This window comes from Gasterosteus aculeatus, chromosome 1 (assembly GCF_964276395.1).
Source record: "Gasterosteus aculeatus chromosome 1, fGasAcu3.hap1.1, whole genome shotgun sequence".
Classification (NCBI taxonomy): domain Eukaryota; kingdom Metazoa; phylum Chordata; class Actinopteri; order Perciformes; family Gasterosteidae; genus Gasterosteus; species Gasterosteus aculeatus.
In genome coordinates this window covers 27288167-27307684 of record NC_135688.1, presented here as the reverse complement: position 1 = coordinate 27307684, position 19518 = coordinate 27288167, and the positions used below count along the sequence as shown (strand labels likewise).

General features: G+C 47.2%; 5 protein-coding genes and 1 long non-coding RNA gene across 8 annotated transcripts; 3 read left to right on the top strand and 3 right to left on the bottom strand.

The window, feature by feature from the left end:
- The first annotated feature begins 5882 nt into the window (after positions 1–5882).
- Positions 5883–11422, top strand: LOC120821704 (protein boule-like). Its single transcript, XM_040180634.2, has 11 exons — positions 5883–6301; positions 7125–7307; positions 7907–7998; positions 8116–8170; positions 8286–8361; positions 8517–8659; positions 8860–8931; positions 9041–9061; positions 9147–9245; positions 9401–9493; positions 9583–11422. The coding sequence occupies exons 1-11, from the start codon at positions 6266–6268 to the stop codon at positions 9721–9723; spliced, it is 1011 nt and encodes a 336-aa protein (XP_040036568.2). The 5' UTR covers positions 5883–6265; the 3' UTR covers positions 9724–11422.
- A 108-nt stretch (positions 11423–11530) lies between these two features.
- LOC144406123 (uncharacterized) lies at positions 11531–16681 on the top strand. Its single transcript, XR_013467311.1, has 3 exons — positions 11531–11667; positions 11759–11851; positions 16099–16681. It is a non-coding gene; the product is annotated as an uncharacterized LOC144406123 (long non-coding RNA).
- On the bottom strand, positions 12014–13099 carry LOC120821747 (gamma-crystallin S-1). 2 transcript variants are annotated; one of them, XM_040180710.2, is made up of 3 exons: positions 12799–13099; positions 12429–12671; positions 12014–12350 (listed from the first exon to the last, which is right to left on the bottom strand). In XM_040180710.2, exons 1-3 carry the CDS (start codon positions 12805–12807, stop codon positions 12078–12080), a joined length of 525 nt encoding a protein of 174 aa, XP_040036644.1. In that variant the 5' UTR covers positions 12808–13099; the 3' UTR covers positions 12014–12077. The 2 variants fall into 2 exon arrangements, with proteins under 2 accessions (XP_040036644.1, XP_040036653.1); XM_040180719.2 differs by having other exon boundaries at positions 12014–12347; positions 12799–12962.
- Positions 13797–14875, bottom strand: LOC120821742 (gamma-crystallin M3-like). The gene is made up of 3 exons (XM_040180695.2): positions 14707–14875; positions 14372–14614; positions 13797–14277 (listed from the first exon to the last, which is right to left on the bottom strand). The coding sequence occupies exons 1-3, from the start codon at positions 14716–14718 to the stop codon at positions 13990–13992; spliced, it is 543 nt and encodes a 180-aa protein (XP_040036629.2). The 5' UTR covers positions 14719–14875; the 3' UTR covers positions 13797–13989.
- A 362-nt stretch (positions 16682–17043) lies between the features above and the next one.
- LOC120821721 (gamma-crystallin M3) lies at positions 17044–17948 on the bottom strand. 2 transcript variants are annotated; one of them, XM_040180664.2, is made up of 3 exons: positions 17828–17948; positions 17430–17696; positions 17044–17360 (listed from the first exon to the last, which is right to left on the bottom strand). In XM_040180664.2, exons 1-3 carry the CDS (start codon positions 17834–17836, stop codon positions 17079–17081), a joined length of 558 nt encoding a protein of 185 aa, XP_040036598.1. In that variant the 5' UTR covers positions 17837–17948; the 3' UTR covers positions 17044–17078. The 2 variants fall into 2 exon arrangements, with proteins under 2 accessions (XP_040036598.1, XP_040036606.1); XM_040180672.2 differs by having other exon boundaries at positions 17044–17357.
- A 22-nt stretch (positions 17949–17970) lies between these two features.
- Positions 17971–19381, top strand: LOC120821733 (gamma-crystallin M3). The gene is made up of 3 exons (XM_040180683.2): positions 17971–18370; positions 18452–18700; positions 19057–19381. The coding sequence occupies exons 1-3, from the start codon at positions 18356–18358 to the stop codon at positions 19333–19335; spliced, it is 543 nt and encodes a 180-aa protein (XP_040036617.1). The 5' UTR covers positions 17971–18355; the 3' UTR covers positions 19336–19381.
- The last annotated feature ends 137 nt before the right edge of the window (positions 19382–19518 follow it).

Genomic DNA, 19518 nt, shown 5'->3' with positions numbered 1-19518 from the left:
TGCAACAGACTCTTTTGCACACTCCCAATAGGCCTTTTTGTAAACTATTGCTTACTCTCTCCCCTTCCCTCCTCCTCCTTCCCGTATTTCCTTCCTCACTTCCCCTCCTCCGTCTCGCCGATGTCTAACGACGAATGTTTGAAGCTCAACTGGGGTGTAAACAGAGAGAGTAGCAATCGCACATGCACTCAAATCGATGCACACACACACACACACACACACACTGATGATGAGTGTGTTCACGCAGGCAGCACATACCCGCGGCCTGCGAACCATCACAACAATTAGAGGTTCAGCTGCCTGTTTATAACAGTTTTGAGACAAACAAGCTGCATTATCAGAATAAAAAAAGCAGAAAAAGACGCAGATCTCGAGGTTGCAGAAGGAGAAAGAGCAAAGGTCAGATGAGCGCGTACGGTCTCATTCGGGGGGGGTGAGGGGGGTGAGGGGTCGGAGGTTTCGGCTGCATCGAGCATTCTTGCCTTGCTTGTGTGTTATTCCGTAGGAGACACACACACACACACACACACACCCGGGTAACTTTGTTTCATGAAGACCAAACACAATGGGGCCTTTTCTCAGGAGACATGTTGACATGTCACAGCGGGGGAAAAGCACAGGTGTAAATAGTACAATGAATGAGTTCCATTAAGCTGCTTCAGCTCCGGGGTCCTGATATTGGCCCCCGCCGTCTCACTGTCACGCTGTCATGTCTCACTTGGGACACTTGAAAAGAAGAAAGAAAAAAAACCGGCATCGATGTCATTAGCGCCATTTTCCCTCCGGCGACAGGTCAAAATGTCTGCTGTGAAAAAGGCTCGGATCGGACTTCTGCTTCTCACGTCTCCTCCGCCCGTTGGAGACACGTGTCCGTTCCGCTTTACAGCGGGCCGAGGTCTTCAGCGGGATAAACGTCAAGTAATTTGCACAAAACAATGTTAAATATTTCATTTAAAACGTACCAAATTATTAATTCAAGCATCCATATTTAATATGCATTTAAATTTGCATTGAATGGCAATTTTTTATTTTATTTAGCTCCCAAGGGGACCTAATACGTTCCGTAACTACGGACTTCTTTAGTGCAGCTCAAGGGTTGCATGTGAATGGATTAAGTGTTTTTTTTATCAATGCACAAATTTCTGTATATTCTCCGGAAGGAGCAAAGAAGTGCTCATCTGGATCACGTGCATTAGTTTGTGTCTCGCTGGGACACTTACAGGTAAGGGAAGACAGATGTGCCACGCCCACCGGCCGATGAAGATGAAGACGAAGACGCCGAGCGGTCGACAGCGACCCAACCAAAGTCTGTCCTCTTCGATCTCTCCAGTCGCCTGTCTTCCCGTCCTGCGCGGGGACCTGAAGCCTCCTCGGCAGACAGCCGCCCTAATTTCATTAATTATAAACCAATATGCTGCTGGCAGCCCCTCTGGAGAGGACTTTGCCCAGCGCTGGCATCTGCTCACACACAGCGAGGAGAAAACAAGGACATCTCTGACTCCCGCCATGGGTGAAGCACGTCGGATGGGACGGGTGGTGTCCTCTAAATGCTGCTGTTACATTATAATCTCAGCCAAGTTTTGCACTTTCCATTGCTTTGCTTTGTTAAAATCGCTTTTTAGGATAGTTACAGAGACGACGCACCTTTTTAATCTTCGGGGCTCTAAATTCCTGATGGCAACATATCACGTTCAAACTCAACATATTATAATGTTAATTCAGGCAAACCAGAACACACACACACACACACACACAGGCGCGTGCAGTCAAAGTGCAAAAGCATGTTACCAATGTGCCAGCTGTTTACTCCCTCATCATTCATAAATCATACACATAAACACACACATCCAAACACACGGAGGAAGCCTGACGAAAGGCGGTACGCTTTTATCTTATTTCTATGTTGCAACACTAAGATTAGTTTAAGAGAATCGACATTATGCAAATGTTTGACATGACCAAAGCTTAAATGATGGGCGTTAGCATGTTAATGGAAAAGAGTTACGGATATAGGAAGAAAAAACGTGTGTCTGGATGGATAATGCCAAAATAAGGTGACACCCACATTTGCTCCTCCCGAACACCACCTACAACTGCTGCTGTGGCCTTTCCTGCACCAACATGGCGGCAGCTTAGCAGGCAGCTAACGATGCTAATGGCGCTCTGCGAGCGCGTCATCTGCTCGGGTGTGTCAGTCCTCCGTGCATCGTATGAAGCACCTTTTAACGCTGCACCTGGAAGCGCCACGTGAAAAAGGTGAGCGGCTTCCTCCGCCACGGAGCAGCTTTAATGAGATTTTCAGCTCTAATTAGAGTTAAGTCACTTAGTGTGTTGTAATGATGTTTGGCTCACAGAGCAGCAGACGCCGTCCATCAGCCAAATGAAATATTAAACTGACCTACCGCTGGATTACTTGTGTGTGTGTGTGTGTGTGTTTATTCCTATTTGTACTTGTGTGTCTGTGTGTCTCCGTAGCCCACTGTGCGTGTGTTTTATCCCACACACGGCAAACACACGCACAGGCAGAGGCACAAACACGCGTGCACACATTTCTGACCTACATTCGCGACGCACAAACAACGGGGTGTCAGGAGGGGCCGGGCAACAAACGAGTGTGTGTTGGGGGTAAAAATCTGCAGGTTCACCGGGCCGTGAATCTAATGCAAAATTAGTGTTATCTGGCCACCAAATAATTCATGATGCCGCATCCGAAACGATAGCAGAAAGACTCGACTCGTCCTCCCCGTCGGTGCGTGTCACTCTCCCCCCGCGGAGCATGTTTTATTCAAAATGTCACATGGAGCGTAAACTAGTAAATAAGTACAGCTACAATTGGCGATTCTCTGCCTTGATCCCCGAGGGACTTTTAGGCCTGATTCAACAGTAGAGAACAGGAGCGGCCTCGACGTACACGTAACCTTTCCCTGAACACGATACTTCATGTAACGCCACACCCCGAAAAACGAGTAGTGCATAAAGAGTCACACATAAACTTTACGGGTAGTACGCACAATGTACCTGCTACAGAAAGGAGTAGATTTCGCTTCGCTTTTAGTTTGCAGGCCGGAGCCCAGTTGAGTGTGTTTACTTTATTGTAGGTCAGTGTGTACACACACCCACTAACTATAGCCAGGGCCCCAGCATATAAAACCCTAAATAATAGGTCTACATTTAGAGAAATCATCGGGTGTCGCTGTGGAATGCAACACCATTGTGGTAAAGCATTTTCACAAAAGAGCAAACGACCACTGGAGAAAGCCAGCGAGGGTTTAGTGCCAGAGGTTTGACTGAATGTCGCTTTAGAAACTCGTTCATGTATTAATACCTCTTGAGCTTTTCCTTCTAGTCAAGTTGTCTGCTGTATTATTTAAACTCTCTTACACCTGTGGAAGTGAAAGACACATTCTGTAGTGAAGGGAGAACATCTTTTTTGCAATGTGCCGTCATCTTTTTCACTCTTATTGTGAAGGTTCGGTTCGCTGATAAAAACACAACAAAAAACGCATCAGAACTCTTTTAACAATTACAGAACAAGCGATAAAAAGATGGAATACTTGATAATAAATCTGAAAATAAGATCTGGACAGAGAAATGTATTCAAAAAACTTAAGACAACTCGAACCAGGCGGGTCCTCGGGTCCTCGGCAGCAGTTTACGTGTGTTTCCAGCGTGCAGCACAGGGCACACGCTGCGAGGGCCGGAAGCCTCGCAGGCCACACATGATCTCTGTTTTGTCTCGATAAACAAAAGTTGACAAGAAACACAGCCGATAGAAAAGCTTTCCTTCTTCTGATAACCTAAACACACTCACATGCAGGGACGCACACATGATTGCACACACACACACACACATTGACACTCAAAGCCACATGTCTGAGTCAATCATATTTGCCGGCGAAGCCCTGTGATTGCAACGTAAACAAAGTGGAGCACAAAGATGGAGGACTGAGGCCTGAAGTCACCTGAGTATTCGCAGACATGAAGGTGTGTGTGTGTGTGTGTGTGTGTGTGTGTGTGTGTGTGTGTGTGTGTGTTTGTGTGTGTGTCCGAGAGACCACAAAGGGATTCCATCGCCGTTCATATGAGTTCTTTTGTTGAACCATCACATCTTTAAAAAAAAAACACTGCCTTTCAGAATAAGGGATGAATAAACGGACGAGGGGGGAAAAGGAAAAACAGTAGACTGAAACCACAGTGGAACTCGGTAATGGTCAGCCAGGCCCACCACGCCTCGGCAAATGTTTGTCCTAACCTGTTATTTCTGGCATTGTGCTGCCTCAAAGAGATCATTTTATTCTCATGGAGGAATGCGGCGGCTATAAATAGTCTGCAGATGAAGGAGGGGAAATCAGAGATTTGTAGAGTAATTACAGAGCCAGAGTCGAACCCTTCTGTTATGGCTCATTTTTCATCAACCTCTGTCTCCACAACTGTCTGACTGAAGTAAAATGGCCGTTTTCTCGATGGGAATTGCACGTCCGACCTGATATTTGACCTCTTTTTTTCGGCTTTCATCTGCTCGGTCTCAAGATTTAGGGAAAGTTTTTGGGGGAAATAACCTCTTTTTTTTTGTGGACGATGCAGTTTCATCTCTGTGATGTGGCTTCGAGAAGAAAAGTGCCTCACAAGAGAAACCACACATGCGACGTGTCGCTTGTGATGCATTTGATGACAATGCCGATGGGAGGCATCAGATGAGAGTCACATTATCCCGACGTTTCAGGTTGACCGTGAGCGACAGGAAACCAAACGTGGTATCGAAACATAAAGTGAAGGTCGGACCTTTGTGTGCAAAGGGAAGAAAATTAACAAGAGGAAATTTTCCCGGGTCATTCTCATCTGCAATCAAATAAATTGATACAGATGCACAGAAATAAAAGGCCTTTAACACACTTACTCTCACCCTGAGAACCTTAGCACAATATTAAAATAAATCCTGCTGGAAACTGATCAATACGCAAAGCGGACCCAATAAATAAATGCCTGCTCTTTGGTTTTCGGTGCGACGTCAAGCAGCCAATCAAGTTGCCCTGACAGCCCTTGTGTCTCAAATGATCTCTGTGGAGTATGAAAGGACTTCATAATTGCTGTAATTATCAAGCATGTCGGTCTTATTTCGCACAGTCAGACCTCGTTGGCAAATTCATACGACAATTAAGAAGAACTGGAGACAAATGACACGTATTGGCGTCGCCCACACTATTCAGATGAGGACACTGTGGAGAAAGGAGGTTGTAGTGATGGGAAATGTGTAAAACAAACATTCATGAGCTTCCTTAAGCGGGAAAGGAGATTTAAAACGATATTTGCCAATGTATCCGAAATAGAGAAAACTCTAAATCCTGTTTCCCATGTTCTCAGTTGGAGACACTTTATAGCCTTTGTCTTGTCACTTTGTTGTGGTCGGAGGGAGGGGGAGGTGCAGTGCATAGGGTGAAAATGACAGTGTTTCACAGCACTTGTCATTAATCAGAGAGGAATTATAGCTCCACGAGACTTGTGTGGTACATACAAGGGGTCGAGGGTTGTACATCAATACAAGCCGATTGATTAATTACCAACCCACAGCAAGCTGGCAATCATGAGCTTCCCTAAAGTTGAGAAGGAGTGGCTCATCTTAGGGGAAATGTATGAAAAACAAACGTTTTTCTTGTTTAATGTGCCCTAAGGACTGAAGTTAGTTAGTTGGTCAATTATTCCCTTAAAAACCAACAAAACACTGCTTTTACTTGTATACACACACCCTCAGAGGGTAATGCGTCCAACCTCCCGCTTTTAGCATCACTCTTTATTCACAGAGAAATGTCGCCCTCGTGTGGAAAGAATATCGTACTGCACCAATCAGGAGCATCAGCGTTTAAAGAGAGTTTGACATTCAAATTGTTTTATTGCTTTATTATATTTTAAATCAATTTGAATTTCACTACACATTTAGGCAAATATTTACTCCATTCACCCATTTTCCGATTGAGGTCCTAATTTGATAAACCATTATTATTTAGCATGTAGAACTTTTTACCTACACTTTGCTTGCGTAGGTAACGCGTCATCTGTGATTGGCCTGCGTAATGATGTCACACGTGACGCTAGGGGGCGCGATAGCGGCCGTCTCGGGGGTCGTACGGATCGGCGGCAGGGTGAGGTCGACGAGTGGAGGTTTCTCACAAGTTGGGGGAGCGTTCAGTAGCGACACATACGTTTTTAGGGCCATGGTTCCCTCGTCTTCATAACCAGCGTCCGTCGGCTAGAGGCTCAAGTTGTCCCGATGAATGTTGCCATGGAAGCGGAGAAGCGGAGCGAGGTGAGTGAAGCCTTTAACTGCCTCGCTGGCACCTGACGTTAGCTAGCATGAGAATATTAACGCTAATGCAACTTAATTTAGTTAAAGTGACCTCGAGTCGTTGCTTGGCTTAACGGGGTAATGTTGTCAGTTAGTTTATCATACTTTTTTACCCGCTTGGTTTATTCAAACCGAACGCAGCTACAAGAAGCTAACGTAAGTAGCATCTTTTGATGTGACGACATAACGTTAACTGTTAGGGATTCGCTTCGCTAACATCAGCTTCCTCGTATGAGAGAAAGTAAATTAAACTTTGTGAGTAAACCATGGAGCATTTTGGGTGAGTAAACCATTGAGCATTTTGGGTGTAAAATAACGTTAAGTCATTATTTCATCTCTGAGCTAGCATGCTAACATGCTACATGAAAGTTTTTCAAGGTCAGGCTGTTCTCAAAGGGGAAAAAAGTTCCGTTTGTCATCATCACAAAGCATTGGCATTAATGAAGCCATTAACCGTATGTAAGATCATTTTGTATGAATATTTGATGGTATTAAACGCGACAGGCTGCAGGTGCATGAACCTGATCCGACTTGAAAGACTTGAGTAGCAGCTGTTTATTATTTATATTTGTTGTACTTCAATGAGCGGTTAAGACATTGCTAGTATGTGTTGGTGACGCTGGCGATTTTCTTTTGATCTGGCATGAAGTAATAACATCTTTCGTACATCAAATGGGACTCGGCTCTGCTTAAGTACTAAGTCCCAGAACTCTGCTACTTTCTGGTGGGAAAGAACTTCCTCCCACGTCACTAAAGTCCTTGCTTCTTTCAATCACGTTTCAAGTTCACGCCCAGCTGTCCATCCCAGAGCAGCAGCAGCAGCAGCAGCAGCATCTCTTCCAGCCACGAAGCGTTGCCTCCAGAGAATGACAGCCTGACCCGGCACTGCCCCCGCCCCGGCACTGCCAGCCTCCGCCCCGGCACGGTTATCCCCAATCGCCTTTTTGTCGGGGGAATCGATTTAAAGGTGCTCAGGCGGCGGAACGAAAACGTTTGGGTTGGTGTGTCTTATTGAGGAAGGCTCGACACTAGAGAGCAGCGGAGGCCATGATGAGATTAGAGAATGTACATCAGGCATCGGAAGCCTGCTGTTGCACCGTCATATAGCTTTTGTGCCAATCATACCAATTATTTGTGTGAATTGTGTTGATTACCAATTTTAGTGATTGAAATAATCATAATAATGATAATATCAATGTGTAGTATCTCATTTCCTACAAGCTCTTTACAGGCTAATGAAGGCATTAAATGCATATATATATATCTATATCTATAGATATAGATATATATATGTTAGAACTATTACAATAAAACATTGTTGACAATCTAATCTTAAATATATTAAAAAGTATGTTAAAAGTTTAGATGGGCTCAAACCAGCTCGCATGCAGATGTTTAACAGATGTGTCCTGGATGCACCCGACTATTACTGGCTGCTAACTGATCTGAAATGATTCATTCTAGAAATTATCCAAACCATCTTCTCTTGGAGCGATATAACCTAAGTGTGTGTGTGTGTGTGTGTGTGTGTGTGTGTGTGTGTGTGTGTGTGTGTGTGTGTTGAAGGTGAATGAGAGCGACCTGCGACACGTCTTCTCTCAACATGGTGCAGTAAAAGAGGTGAAGATTGTGATCGATCGCACAGGGATGTCAAAGGGGTGAGTTAATGGCATCATTCCTGTCCTTTGAGTATGAGAGACATTAGATACCAGAGATTATGCATACAGATATACTGTCAGTCGCTAAAACTGTTTTGATCCTCTTTCTGTCAACAGATATGGCTTTGTTACATTTGAGACCCAAGATGATGCTTTGAAAATCCTTCATGATGTAAGTAGATCTGCCCATTAAAGTGTTCAACTAAACGCAACGCACATCGATCACTGTAGCTTATCTGTCGAAATCAGTTGTCTAATGCGGCCTCTTCTCCCCCTCTGTACTAAAGGCTAATGGAATCAGTTTTAAAGACAAGAAGCTCAGCATCGGTCAGGCCGTCCGCAGGCAGCACGCTCCTGGACAAAGTAAGTCTGCTGATTTAATTCCTCTTCAGTATATAAACTTCAGCTGTAGTTGACAAATTGGACTTAACTAGAAGAGAGAGTAGAAGGGGCCGAGTGCACGATGTGATGGTTCTGAGGGGCCCGGTAGGTTTTACTGTTTTGTGGCGTTTTCGCAGTGAAGTGTGCCCATGTGACCAGCCTCGACTGCGCCGCGCCGCGTCCGATTTCCTGGGGCCCCGCAGACGCCGCGTACTCCTGCCACAACGGAGTGACCTACTTCCACTGGCCCAACTCGGGCCCTCCTCCCCACAGCTGGCCTGTCAGTCCTCCCTCACATCACACCCACCTCCCTGTGGACTTAGTGAGCGATATTAAAACCAAGTCATTCTGAATAAAGTCAAAGTAAATGTGCTTCACGGGTCAAAGACAGTTGGTGACCCGTAAAGCGCCAATACACCAAAGTGTGTGAAGTGAGCACTGTGATGGCTGTTTGATTATTTGTTTTTGTTTTTCTTGCAGCCTGCCCCGCCCATGACGCTTCTTGGGCCCCATCCGCCCGTCTACCAGCAACCGGCCTATCACCACCACCAGGTGATGCGCGGATTTCTCCCCATGTCTTTGACAGCAGGGATTTGAACTCCATCTAACGGCCTGCTTTTGTTTCTCCTTTGCGACCGCTTCCCTCGGTGCCCCGACCCAGTACCAGTGGAACGTCGTCCAGGTAGGAGGAGCAAAGGTGTTCCTTCTACTTTAGCTCGGGAGATTTGGCCCGGTTGCTCAGCTGTTGTGAATGTCTTGTTGCCTAGGCGCCAATGCTCCAGAACCCAGTGGTGTACTCCCAGCAGTCAGAGTATCTGGCCCAAGCTCCGCCTCCCCTACCGGTGATGGAGGACACCGCGCCGGAGGTACACATCCACCGAAACATTGATTTAACTGCGAGGACACTCGCCCGAGGAATTGTTTTGTCACGCACACATGGCACAAAGCAGCTGTCTTGAGTGTAGGGAACAATCTTGAGTTTGATTGTTAGTACATTTTGTTTTTGTTCATTGTTTTGCAGTTTGTGGAGCCGGCGGCGCCGCAGGTTTACCCGGTGTATCCTCCGACAGCTGACGGAATGACTCCTTTTGTCCTGCAACACCATCCTAGAAAGGTACGATACAATCGGCAGAGAACAGAACAACGGACCGTGTCCTCTTTGCGTATCGCTCTCCGTCTTTATTCCGTCTTCTTCCTCCACAGAATGTGATGTTTCGGCACGCACGGGTCCACCCGAAGGCAAAGTACCGCCAGTTCTTCCCCCACGAGGACCACTACTACCTGCCGAAGGCCGCAGAGCCTCCAGAGGCCTCCGTGCTTTGCGCTCATCAACCGCTCATGTAGAACAAACACGCAGCGCCTTGTCGAGGAAACAACCCTCGACGAGGCACCACGTCAACGACCCACCGAACCGCCTGCTCGTCCTTCTCCGATATATCATCCGTTGATACAATCAGCTGTCCAACCTGTGCCTTACAACACGAGGCCGCGTCCCGTTGTAGACTCACAGCTCTCAGATCTGATGCTGTGTCGAGGCGCCAGTACAGTTGGATGGTTGAGGTTTGCGCTACGCTGCATACTGTACACTACAGTCGTTATTGTAACTCCCCCTCAAACCAAAATTAAACTCCGTGCTACACGAGTTTAGCAGTAAACCATTTACTAGACTAAGCAATACGTCGTGAAATCTGATTATTCAGATTGGACTGTTTCTTAATGGAGCACAGCGAACGTCTTAAGCTCTTGTTGCAACGATCTGTGACGTAGTCAAGACGACTGCGGCATTTAAATGGATTTTTACAAACAACATTCAAAGTTTTTATATTCTTTTTAGGAACTCAATCGAATTTCAAACTTGAAAAATGTACAACATCGAGGGGAAAAAGTCATTTCAAACAATCACACTTATTAAAAGCTGAATATTAATTTCTATAAAACTGGCTTTAAATCTGTAATGAATACGTTTAAGCTCAGATCGACCGTCTACAAAGCCATCATGCATCGCGTCATGCACACGGATGATGTAGCTGAGGATATCTTTCTTTTTTACCTCTCTGTGCGTCTCGAGGGGCTCAGCGATCACTATTATTTTGGAGGATATGAAGAAGGCAGCCGTGTTGATTTTTAGATCAGTGCAGAGATGGATAAGATGTCCTGCAGTATTCGGATGCTCTGAACTCGTGACCCTTTAACCTTTCAGGATCATCTGATCCACACAAAGGTGACGCGAGGAAAGGAGTCCACAGCGTTGTGACGTCTTTATCAGTTTAAAAACAGGTCTTATTGGTTTATAAATGATAATAACGGCTCAATTCAGCCATGAGTATGTGCCACTTACATTGCAAGTTCTTATCCCAGGAACGATCATTTGATATTTAGAAATCCCAAATGGATCAGATGACCGATTTGTTTTTAAAGTCACGTCTCTTCATCCCAGCGACTGGGAGAGCTTCTTTACCGCAGCAACACGCCTCTTTGAGCTAAATGGTTTTATTCATAAACCAGGTAGGAATAGAGGGTTTTGATGATTTGAAGATTCCCTTGACGGTTGCGTGTCATTTCTCACTGTATTAATTAATTAGTCATTCTAGTGTTTGGAAAGGGTCTAGAGTTTAAAAGCGCTGTTTTCCAATTATCAAACACACCTGCCCAAGTTAAATATGAATATTACACTTTAAATATATGGATATTTTAATGATATATTTTATTGCAAATCTACTCTTTCCTTATGCTTTGATGTTTAATGTCATATTTGTTCAGTTTGACATATTTGTGCTCATAACGTTCATTTTTCGATGGGTTTTTTCATGACATTTCCTTTTGTTTTATTGTGTGACCAACTCCATGTGTTCTCTCTCGGGATCAAACTCTTGAAAGCAGAATAACCCACTCGGAGATATGTGTGATTTTCAGAGCGATACTTATTAAACGCTTTTGTTAAACTAATAATCAACTAACCTCACGTTTTGCTTCAATGACTTTCTCTCGTTCAGTGTGTTTTCAGTTCTTCAGCGGTAAATAAATGTGTCTTTGCTAAATTAAACATGACTCTGAAATCTGTGTGTCTGCGGAGGGAGTAGTAATGTGAGGCACGACGTCATTCCAGAAGTCTTAAGGGCATGAACACATTTCAAGGAACAAGAATCCTCACGTTCTTGTTTCTTCCTCGCTGGATTCTGGAGATGGTGACGTCACCCGAGCGCCTGAATCGCCTACTGGTTTACACACGAACACGAGTTCATAGAAAAGGCTCGCGGCACCGACAGCGTCTCTGTAACAATGGGAAAGGTAAACTCCTCACGTGTTGTTAAAAAAAAAAGACTAATAATTAATTATGTTACTAAAAATACAAATAAAGCGGATGATGAACCATTTGCAGGTCGCATTCCTGCGGGCGGAGCGCGGGCTGCTTCCCGGTGTGTGAGAGACCTCGACGCCGCCAGCGGCTGCGCCCGCTCCCGGTCCCCGCGCGGTAAGCCCCGTTAGTGCTTTTTATTTTATTTATTTATCTTTATCCACATCTAAACCTACTCGAGGAACCACCGTTATTTCTCTCGCGTGCCACGTCCTCCTCTTCGCACCACAAGCGATGCGGCCCGAGAAGCTCCAAACAGCAGAGAAAACACACCTGAAGTAATTAAGCACGGATTTTATTGGCACCATTCAGGCGGACGCCGCTCGCGCACGTCTGCCTCACGTCACGCGGCGACGCGCCTGATGGACCCCACACGAGAACTCGCGCCCCCCCACTCGCCGGAGCGCCTGTACTCCCCGGGGCGCACCAGGTACTGGCGCCCCCTGTAGTTGGGGTGCTCGTAGAAGATCCAGTTGCCGTCCCTCACGTTGCACGAGTGGACGTCGCCGGAGCGGAAGCGCTCGCTCAGGGAGGCGCAGTCGTCCGTCAGCTCCGTGGGTCGACCTCCGAACTCCGGCCGCTCGTAGATCGTCAGTCTGTGGGAGCTCTGGTGCTGCTGGGAACACAAGGCGGTGGCGGTTATCGGAAGGGGTTCGGCGGTCTGAAATGAGGCCGCGGCCGAACCGGAGTCTACCGTGGGGATGAGGCGGCAGGACCGCACGCAGTCGTTGAAGCCCATCCAGCGGTGGTAGTCTGGGTAGTCGCCCTTCTTCAGGAAGTACTGGTACCCCGAGTAGCCCGGCCGCTCATAGACCATCCAGTCGCCGCTGTCCACTCGGATGGAGTTGCAGCGGCTGAAGTGGGAGTGCAGGTCGGAGCACTCGCCGGCGCACTCGTAGGAGCGGCCCAGGAAGCTCCGGTCCTCGTAGAAGATGATCTGGAAACATCAATGGAGGGGTTCGCGTCATGTTCTCAAAGAGGCTTCCCGTTCAGCGGCTGCGGCCGAATAACGCGCGCAGGTACGCGGAGACGCAGAAGGCGCACAGCAGAGCGAGCAGCCTTACCTTGCCCATTGATCGGCTTGCCCTCGTCACGCAGCAGCGGCCTCGGCCGTTGGCCCCGCGCGGCCTTTATAGCCAGCGGCCGACCGGGCGTCTTTGTGCCCGCGAACAAAGAGCGTGCTCGTCAGCTTTTTTGCCCCCCCCGCCCTGCACAGAACAATATTTTTGTTTGAGGGGACCAGTCGGCTGCATTTGAGCTGAGGCTTCCCTTTTCCAGTTGCTTCTGGTGGACGATGAAAACACAAACACATGCGTCAGACAGACAGTAGAGTGGAAAAGTGAAGGGAAAGTCCATGTTTACATTACAACGTGTTGCTAACTCGTACTGAGGCAAATTGTGACTGCGCTGCTTATACAAATTCTATGATTACTTTAGTAACGTTTTATTTCTTCTGTGTATTTTCATCCTCCGTATATAGTTGGTTGTTTCTGTTGTTGTTGGATGCTGCTGGTCGGCTGAGGATTAGGACTACCAGATGTTGTTGCATCACTACGATGACACTAAAGACCTCTTTACGCTGCAGGGGGCGTCCGTGACCCCGTGAGGTGAACGCGTCGCCTCGCTTCGGTGTTGTGAGACAGTTGTTCACGTCAGCGTGACGACCAGATCTCTCGCTTTTGCCCATCGTTGTTACATCCTCCAGGGACGAGCCTCTAGAATGAAATGTGAACAACTTTAGGCCTTCATGTCCAGATGTGTACTCTGTACAGTGAGGCTTTAAAATATGAGGTTGGCGTTGGTTCTGATGTACGTCTGCCATCACATTTCAAAAAAATCTCATAAGATGTGTCCGATGTGTGTCATCTCTAGATCACTGAATATACACCCACAGAGAAAATGAACCAGGGGTTATAGTGTTACCCTAAAATATAACGTGTTTTTAAATGTGCTATAAACGTTACACACGCCTGTATAGTCCATTCATTCTGTTCTTCTTTCTACGAATCTAGAGACCGCTGACTGATCAAAATTCTGTTCAGAGAAGAATTCACACAGAATGTGCACCAAATGCTTTTATTGCGCGCGTCACACAGTTTTGGAGGTAAATGAATCGTGGCTGGATTGCACAGTACAACTGGAACTACATGCAAACGATGCACAAATCACAGTTTCAGAATAAAAACCAGGCTCCTTGCTCGTGCCTCTCACTTCGACGTCTTTTTAATGTTAATTAAACAACGCGTCTGCCAAACCTATTGGTTGGATATGAACAATTCTGTGATGCGCCTGATGGAGTTGAACCTCACGTCGTCGCTGCTTATCTCCGTCAGGTCCCTGTACTTCCCGGGCTTCAGGTAGAACATGCGTCCCTCGTAGTTGGGCTGCTCGAACATCAGCCAGTGGCCCTCCATCACGTTGCAGGACTGCATCTCCGACATGTGGTGGTGGTCCTGGATGGAGTCGCAGTCCTCCGTCAGCTCCTTCATCTGCCCCTCAAAGTTCGCCCCCTCGTAGATCCTCATCTTGAAGGGTCCCTGGTGCTGGAGTGCAGCGTGGCAAAATAAAGTTTACATTCGTAGGAAAAAGAAGCTTAACCCGTCGTCATGGAGATGACCCGCTGCCGCTCATAGTTACCGCGGGGACGTTGCGACAGGAGCGGATGCAGTCGTCGAAGCCGATGGTGCTCTGATACTCCGGGTACTCCCCCTGGGTGAGGAGGTGCTGCTGGCCAGTGTAGTTGGGCCGCTCGTACACCATGAAGGTGCCGCTCTCCACCCGGCAGGAGCTGCACCGGCTCAGGTGGGAGCTGATCTCGGAGCAGTCGCCGACGCACTCGTACGAGCGGCCCTGGAAGTTCCTCCCCTCGAAGAAGACGATCTGGAGACGTGAGAAAGAGCTGCTGGTGAGCGAACAAAGAAACGAGATGCTGACCTGAAAACGAATCACCGCCGGCGGGCATCCTCCGTCACCTTTGCGCTCATGGTCACGCCGTTTGATTTCTGCTGCTCTGCCCACTGGCGCGCTGCCTTTTATGCATCATGTGACATCAAAAGAATCTGCCCCTCAATTGTAGGAAATGAGGGAGTCAGCTCATCTGCTCGGACGTCCCTCCTGTGGGATACGATCCAAGCAGCGGGCAGATTAAACTGTGACAAAGCAAATTCTAGTGATTTGCTTTGCCTTTGTGTTTTTGTACCATCATATTCTATGTTTATGTGGAGAGAACGGTGTGCGGCCATCGTGCAACTTTCATTTGAAGGTATAATACATCAGCAGATACACCACATTCTCCTTTTTACAAATTTAGTAGTTAATAAAACAAGGATCGTTGCAGCTGTACTTTGTCTCGTATGACTAGTTTATTGACGCTAACCTCATCAAACGGGTTGATGGATATTTCTGCTCCTTTGCAATATTATTTTTCATTATGTCTTAAATAAACCTTTAAATGGTTTGGATACAAAACAAGGCGCACGGTTCCTCGCTGGGAGGAGTGGTTGCTTCATTGTTATAAACAACATCTCATTCGGGCCCAAAAGAAGAATCACATTAATACAGATCACTCTAATATCATCTGAACAAATAGTGATGATTCAACCTCTAAGGAGGAGGAATCATCAGGTCTGTACGCTGGATACCTCAAAATACAACATGCTTAATGTGCATGCATGTCCTGCGGGGGGGGATACAAGCTCGGGACAGACTTTGCACGGCAGATTTCGCCACATGCAATTATAATATTCACTCAATGCCCTATTCTTTTAGAGCCAAAGAAGAAATACACACAAATTATCGTTTGTCATCATAATGTGTTTTTTATAAGACATGGCCATAAGTGCATGTTGAACCACGAAGTAGTTCCGTCGTGCTGTGACAAAGATAAATGATGCTTCCGGTCTAAGTAATACTTTTATGTCATGTTGGGAATAAGGAGAAGAAATGCAAAAGTGTTCAGAATGGAGGTTTGATGAGGAACGTGAGGCCTGAAAGAATTTATTTATGACTTTATTGTGATTAAAAATAGACTCATAAGCTCACACAAGATGGATTCCTATTTAGTCCTCAAAATGTCAACGTGTCCCTCCGAACCTCTTGGGGGATTTTCCCCACTGCTACGTTGCAAGTGTTATCCGCCGGGTTACGGTTAGCGGAGGGTGAAAGAAGGAGATTCCGGCTGCCCGCAGGCAGTCGGAAGGTGCACCGGCTCACAATTTGTTTGGTACCACTGGTTGCTTAAAAGTTTGTGTTGGAATAATTAATGGTTTAAAACAGGTAAGTCCACATAAAACCTTTATTACAAAGTTTAATTAAAAGACCATGATTAAAAAAACCTATATGTATGTTTTCCTTTTATTCCCTAGGGGTGGAAGGTGATTGTGGATCGCATTCTGGAATGTCCATCCATCCATCCATCTCGTAGTCCCGGGCCAACTGTAGGAGCAATCCTGGAAGATGTGGTCTGCCGTTATTTTGGTCCATTGAGGAGGGTCCCGTGTGTCTACTTGGAAGAGGTCCTCCTGGATGGGTTTGAGGACCTCTATAGCATCCTCTCTCAGGTAAGTATCAAACTGTATGTATTGTTCTTTTATACCTGAAGGGATTTCCCTGTAGCTTTGAACGGGTGCCATAATGGTGCGAGCCTCCGGGAATGTTCTCTCTGCGAGTCTGAGCAACCTCCGGAGCTGCTTCTTAATCGTTGCGATTTGAATGTCTCCATGGAGGTTGTTCATTCCCACAGAGAGAACCACGACTCGTACATGGGGCAGGAACTGAATTTTTCCAGAACCCCCATGAGATGGTGGAGCTTGGGCTCCGGGAAGCTGTCCAATTGGATCTCCTGTTGTAAGTGGGGGGAAATAGTCAATATATTTTGGTCCCCCAACACTACAATGATTTCGTCAGGTTTTAGGTTCCAATGGATCACTTTTTGGGAGGTGATTGGATGTATCCTGGGACCCTGGGGGGTCGGAGGGACCCACATCCAGCCCTCGTCGCTCGGGGGCCCTGTGGCAGGCCCCGTCTCCGATGAGGGCCCGAACTCCAAGCAGCTCCTCTCCGGAAAGGGAAGGGAAGTGGAAGGGGGGTCGGGATGGACAGTAAGGGAGGGTTGGGGGTTAGGGCTGGTGCCAGGAAGGTGGTTATGTTTAGGGAAAGGGTCAGGATGGGGGTTAGGAGAGGACTCAGGGATGGGAGGAGAAGGTAGATTAGGTGTGGGGTGGGGGGTTCTGGAGTAGAACATGAAGTGTTATCCACCGGATTAGGGGTTCGGGGTTCAGGTTAGAAAGAAAACTCCAAAACAACAGAGATACTTGAAAGTAATGATCTTTATTATCATGGACAATCAGCAGTTGTCTGTGATGCGCCGGATGGAGCTCATCCTCAGCACGTTGGTCCCCCCCATCTCCCTGAAGCTCCTGTACTCCCCCGGCCTCGCGTACATCATCCGCCCTCTGTAGCCGGGCTGCTCGAACAGCAGCCAGTGGCCGTCCGTCACGTTGCACGACTGGCAGTCGGACATCAGGTAGCGATCCTGCAGGGACTCGCAGTCGTCCGTCAGCTCGTGCATCTGGCCGCCGTAGTTCTCCCTCTCGTAGACCTTCATCCGGAACTGCCCCCTGTGCTGCTGGAGGAGGACACGGCGTCACGTACGTGTCTGTCGCAGGCGACCACCAGACCACCAAAGGAAACCTACCGTGGGGATCATGCGACAGGAGCGCACGGTGTCCATCATCGCCATGCCCATCATGCCCATCATGCTCCCGATACGCTGGAAATCCGAGTACTCGCCTCTCTTCAGGAACACCTGGTTGCCCATGAAGCCGGGGTGGTCGTAGGCCACGAAGCAGCCATTCTCCACCCTGCAGGAGTTGCAGCGGTTAAGGTGCGTGTGGATGTCGGAGCAGTCGCTGCTACAGTCGTAGGACCGACCCTGGAAGTTCCTCTCCTCGTAGAAAATGACCTGCGGGGGGAAAAAACAAAAACGAGAGAATAGAACCCGACAGTTTGCATCACAGGAACCTCTGGAGACTTCTAGTCAATGTATTTCTACAGCACCAGATATCGCAACATGATATGCATGATAAATATTACCCGGCCCATGGTGACACTTTTGGTTTTTGCAAATGCTGCCAACCGAGCGGCACCTTTTTATACAGACTATGAGCTGCAGACCACCTTGCACGCCTTTGTGTCAAACATCATGAGTCATCACGAGATGCACGTGGGCCTGCATTCATTTTTTCACAGCGCACCTAAATAGTTATTATTGTAGGTTGAATTCAGAATTAAAGCAAATTGTGTTTTATTGATTTTTCACTTTTTAAATGTTACTCAGCCAAAGCTTTGTGGCATTAGTTCAAAGTTCAAATCTGATATTCACACCACGTCAGTTTCTACAGAAGACACGCTAATTTATTAGAAGTTTCTGGAAGCCCGTTTAAATCCCAATATTCACAGTAACCAAGTCTGCCAGCCTATAGTGCTGCACCGTGTCACAATATAGAGTGATGACTCAAAGGTTTCAGCACAAGCCATGTGGAAATACTACGGCTGTGCAACGTATAAAAAGGGAAAGGCTTGATGGGGATGCAGTACATCTGGAATTAGCTCACAAGTATCATGGCTGTGGGGAAGGTGAGTGAACCTTTTTAAAACATCAGACACGCAGTTAACGTTGAAACGGGTTCAGACGTTGACCGAGATTGCTCTTCGCAGATCATCTTTTACGAGGACCGGAACTTCCAGGGCCGCTCCTATGAGACCAGCAGCGACTGTCCCGAGCTCACCTCCTACCTGAGCAGGTGCAACTCCTGCAGGGTGGAGAGCGGCCTCTTCGTGGTCTACGAGAAGCCCAACTTCACGGGCCACCAGATGCTGGTGAGGCGGGGCGAGTATCCCGACAACCAGCACCTGATGGGCATGAGCATGAGCGACTGCATCAGGTCCAGCCGCATGGTCCCCATGGTAGGTCGCTTTTCTTTTGGGTCAACGGCACAAATTCAAAAAAAGCTTGAGCGAAAGTTCCTGGAAAGCCAGTAAGTGTACCTCGGGTGGAGGATACTGCCTCATAAATCTCAGTTTCAGGGACTGTGCCCAGAATTTGGGGCAAATATTGTTGTATTAAATTTTATTTAATTTGAAGCTGTATTTTACATTAAAAAGATAAAAGGGGATTATGTTTGTGCCGTGCTCAATATATGTATTTGTATATGTACGTTTTTTCACATCAACATTTTGGAGACCCACACCGCAAATGTTTAGACGTGAAGGTCGGTTCAGATGCCCTCGAACGTTTCCTCCTGATGTTTCCTCATCTGCAGCACAGAGGAACCTTCAGAATGAAGATCTACGAGAAGGAGAACTTCGGGGGCCAGATGCACGAGCTGGTGGACGACTGTGACAACATGATGGATCGCTTCCGAATGTCCGACTGCCAGTCGTGCAGCGTGGTGGAAGGCCACTGGCTGATGTTCGAGCAGCCCGGCTACAGAGGCAAGATGCTGTACCTGAGGCCAGGAGAGTACAGGAACCCCAGGGAGATGGGGATGAGCGGCATGACGAGGTTCAGCTCCATCAGGCGCATCACAGACTCCTGTTAGCTCTCAATGTACCCAGCTGGAAGAATAAAGCAAGCTGACAAATCTATGTTTCTGATTCCCGACTGTCATTCTGGTCCAAAGCAAATAGTGATTCCCACCTTTTAAGGCTCTTTACTTTCGCTTTATTGAAGGTCTGGTGTGTTTATGGAAGTTCTGACTTCAGTATTGAAGCCCAGAAGGGAA